Source organism: Gossypium raimondii, chromosome 5, assembly GCF_025698545.1.
Source record: "Gossypium raimondii isolate GPD5lz chromosome 5, ASM2569854v1, whole genome shotgun sequence".
Lineage (NCBI taxonomy): Eukaryota > Viridiplantae > Streptophyta > Magnoliopsida > Malvales > Malvaceae > Gossypium > Gossypium raimondii.
Window position 1 is genome coordinate 52,817,546 of NC_068569.1, and position 4,143 is coordinate 52,821,688.

The 4,143-nt window shown below is 28.8% G+C and overlaps 1 protein-coding gene across 1 annotated transcript; it reads right to left on the reverse strand.

The window, feature by feature from the left end:
- Positions 1-784: 784 nt before the first annotated feature.
- Positions 785-3,282, reverse strand: LOC105766551 (terpene synthase 10). Its single transcript, XM_012586046.2, has 7 exons — positions 3,010-3,282; positions 2,612-2,879; positions 2,162-2,540; positions 1,842-2,060; positions 1,621-1,759; positions 1,301-1,549; positions 785-1,208 (listed from the first exon to the last, which is right to left on the reverse strand). The coding sequence occupies exons 1-7, from the start codon at positions 3,250-3,252 to the stop codon at positions 909-911; spliced, it is 1,797 nt and encodes a 598-aa protein (XP_012441500.1). The 5' UTR covers positions 3,253-3,282; the 3' UTR covers positions 785-908.
- Positions 3,283-4,143: the final 861 nt, after the last annotated feature.

The window sequence follows — 4,143 nt, forward strand, 5'->3', positions numbered from 1 at the left end:
TTGAGGAGTTTGGTTCGATCATTCAACTATTAAAAATATAAATTTGTGCATTAATATTAAGGACATAAAATTTTGGTCGCATAATCATTAGAGATTCTAATGATTGGATGGTGTAACAGTGTCGTGACACATTTATTTGACATCTGAATTCATTACTGAAGTATAGATATCCAAATCATCAAGTATTTAAGTACTTATTATAGACTACATCAACCAATCAAGAAATTCTAACCGAAATATGAGAATTTCATAATGGCAAAACAAAGAATCCATCACTTAAAAGTTAGTGATTAAATTGTAAACTTTTAAAGTTAGATAACCTAAATAGAATTTTTAAAAGATAGAGTGATAAAAATATAATTTAAAATTTAGGGAAAAATATTTTAAAAACAATAATGCTATGCAGATAGATGGCATGTTAAACATTGTAAAAATAGCATTTAACATATGGTAGATGTTACATTATCAATTTTTTCTAATCATTTATAACTAACACATGAATAATCAAAATTTGTAACGTCTTTAATTTTTGTTCTTAAATCGATTGCTTTAATAGTTGATGTCAAATAATCAATATTAATAGTTTATGTAAAATTTAAAATTATATATAATTATTTTATTATTTATTAAAATATAATTTAAACGCTAAGACTAAATTAATAAAATTACATTATAAAAAAAATAAATTTCTTTTGGTTTTGTGGTATATTTGGTATTTTTTTTTTTAAAGCAAAGGTTTAAAGGAGTCAAACAAAATAGGATACGGTGAGAAGAAAGAACCATGAAAAGCAAAGGGAACAACATGAACTAGGAGTCCTTACATTACCATAAGTTTACTGTACACCATACTAAAACATAAAATCTAACAATTTTTTGGCCCAATATGGAAATAATTCCAATGTTCTTATTCATTTGGGCAAAAATATTGGGTGGACAAATAATGATAACACTTTATCCTCGAATTCGTTACCTTCAATACCAAAACCATCGTCCTTTTGGTATATCATTAATGCCACTCTAGCATGGCTTATAGCCCTTTCAAAAAACTTTCGAGAGAAAAGAGATTCAGTCATTTGATCTTTATTCATCTTTTTCCATTCTGCGTCAATTAACTTCCATATGTGCTCACGAGCTTCTTCTTCAGATGCTCCACTTTCGTACATATAACATTGGATGGATTTAGGAACATCACCTCTTTTTAGCTCATACTAGTTCAAAAAAAAAAAAAAAGGCAAGATATCACTATTAGAATAATTAATTAATGGAAATTTCAAAGTTTACTATTGTATGTATTGCTTACCGATGATGTCCCTAAATCATTTAATAATCGTGCAAGTATGTTGGCATGATATATTATATCGGGGTAATATTCTTGGAAGTTGCGCAATCCCTCTTCCGTTATATGATGAGTTGCCAAATAGGTATGAGCAAGCATTACATGACCCGTTACTGAAATCCAAGCATTATCAAGGTACTCTTTTAGGGTTGGCGTATATCCACTGTAATACCATTTTGCCTCCAGCAAATATGCTTTACAAAGATCTGTCCACTAAATGAGTAACACAAATGAGATAGGGTTAATGAGAAAAGCAAGAGAAAGACTAGCAATTGGTTTAATACCGGTTTCTTGAGGAAGGGAATGACATCTATCCCTTGTTCCTTAAGAATGTCAAAAGCGATTTCATTTATGAAATTGTAAAGAGCAAGATAATATATCTTCATAAAGTTTGGAAGTCTCTGTATTGCATTTATATCCCATCTGAAATTACACAACATATATATTAAAGCTTACTAAGCTTTGGTAAGAATTATCAAGAGTAGATAAAATCATATGGGCAAACCTCTCAACAATATCTGTGAAGAGTTCCAACTCATCTAAGGTGCCATAAACATCATAGACATCATCTACACATGTTAACAGAGCATTAACCTTTGTCTGAATTCTTCTACTTTTCGTATCCTGAGGATTAGTTACCATTCCCGCACTCCATAAAAAGTTTGACATAATCCTATCTCTAGCAAAGCCAAGTTTTTCGCCTAGACCAAGTTCCTTCCACCATCTAAATAATACAAGTAAAAAAAAAAAATCAAAAACAAAATCATACTTATGTTGAAGCATATATGAGTTAATTTTGAACTAGTATGTAGTAGGCATACTTACGTTGAAGCATATCTAAAATCTTCCAAGTGGATCGATTGGACTATGTTGTAATCCAATATAGCAAGCTCTAAAATAATGGGATTTTTGTCCTTGTTTTTCTCATACACATCTATGAACCATCTGGCTTCCAACCTTGGCAGCCTCCAATGTAGAGGAAGCTCAAAGGCATGGTCCACAAGCACCCGAAGATATTGATCATCATTGTTCTCCTTCAAATATTGTTTTAGAAGTTTAGCTGCCAACTCTCTTGCATTCTCTAGCATTGTTTCACCTTCTAATAAGAGGTATGAAGCCTCATACAGGTTGAGCAGTCCCTTGAAATCTTGATTTAGGCTTGATTTAATGTTTCCAACATCATCCATGAAGCAAGTGAAAACATCTAGTGGATGAAAATAATTCAATGTTAAGTATCATTAAATTAGATATAAAAATTTTAATATTTGTTTTTACCTTGATCCACCTTATACCCATGCTGTCTAAGCAGTCTAAATTCAAGAGCTGTAGCATATAAATTGTCTTTTTTCCATGCAGCAGTACCGATGCGATCAGTACTTATATTCTTCAAAGTTTTGTTTATTTCAGCTTCAAAATGATGGGACAAACCAAGCCTTTGTAAGGTATCAATAAGCTCAAGTTTCTCCAAAGAATCCACCATATTTCCAAGCATCATCCTCACTTCTTCCTGCAAATTGCTTGCTCGTTCATTGTATGATTCATCCTATGCACACAAGTCAGAACAAGTTTTTGTTAGCTTTCTCCAAATTTAGTTTCATTAGGAAAAAAAGGAAAAGAAAAACAAAAATGGTGTCAACTGCCACATATATATGCACAAAGAATGTGAAATATACTTGTACAAAACCATCTCTGAGTGACTGAACATAATCATAATCCCAAATAGGACGATGGTAATTAGCTGATCGTCTAATTTTGCTGTCGTCTTCAATAGAGGTTTTGTTTGTAACAGCACTCTGTGAGGCAGAAAAAACTGTTAACCTATGAAAGCTTGACCCATTGTATGAGAAGCTTTTCAATTTTGAGTGTATGGGGAAACTACACATCGGGAATGAACTTATAAACAGGCAAAAAGCCATTTCTGAAACTTCAACCTAATGCTCAATAGATCGTTATCACTTGGTATGGAGAACTTATTGTAACAATGCGAAGCTATATATAGAGAAGTAATTTTTGTTGATACATGCATTAACAAACCTTAATAGATAAAAAAATATTAAATGCAACGATAATAAGACATTTTACACGGTACATATAGGTTTGAATATTGGCATTAAAATAAAATATATTTTAGTGCCTTTCTTTTCTAAATAAATTATATTTTTATTAAAAATATGATTCACATTCTTTATTTTTCTTTTACTTTTTGTCTCCTTGATTTTTATTTTATTATTAATTTAAACAAGTTTTTATTTCAGTGATATTCTCAAGTAAAAAGAAATATGCATTATTATATTATTTTAAATAATTAGAATGCAAAAATAAATCTTAATTAAGATATTAGAGATAATCTAGGATCAAACTTTGTTTACGGAAGTGTTATTTCTTCTTGGACCTCTATATAAATGGACATAAATATGTGAACTTCCTTTTAAGTACTAAAACAAACGAATTAAATATCCTTTGAAATTCAAAATTAACAAAATATGCTATCTAAATAAGTAATATATTATTTATTTAAACTTAAATTAATTCATATTTAAAAATATAATTTACAATATATTAATCTACTTCAAAATTCATAAATTTAAATCTGAAATTTAAATTATATTTTCAAACTTTCAAACTTAATAAAGTATATCTATTGAAGAATGTAAAAAGTAATTTAGTTAAATTTAATTAAAATATAGTTCTAAATAAGTAATTTTATTATTTTATTTAAACATAAATTAATTAATATTTAAAATTAGAATTCACTTTATATTAATCTACTTCAAAATTAATAAATTTAAATAAAAATTAATCATTTT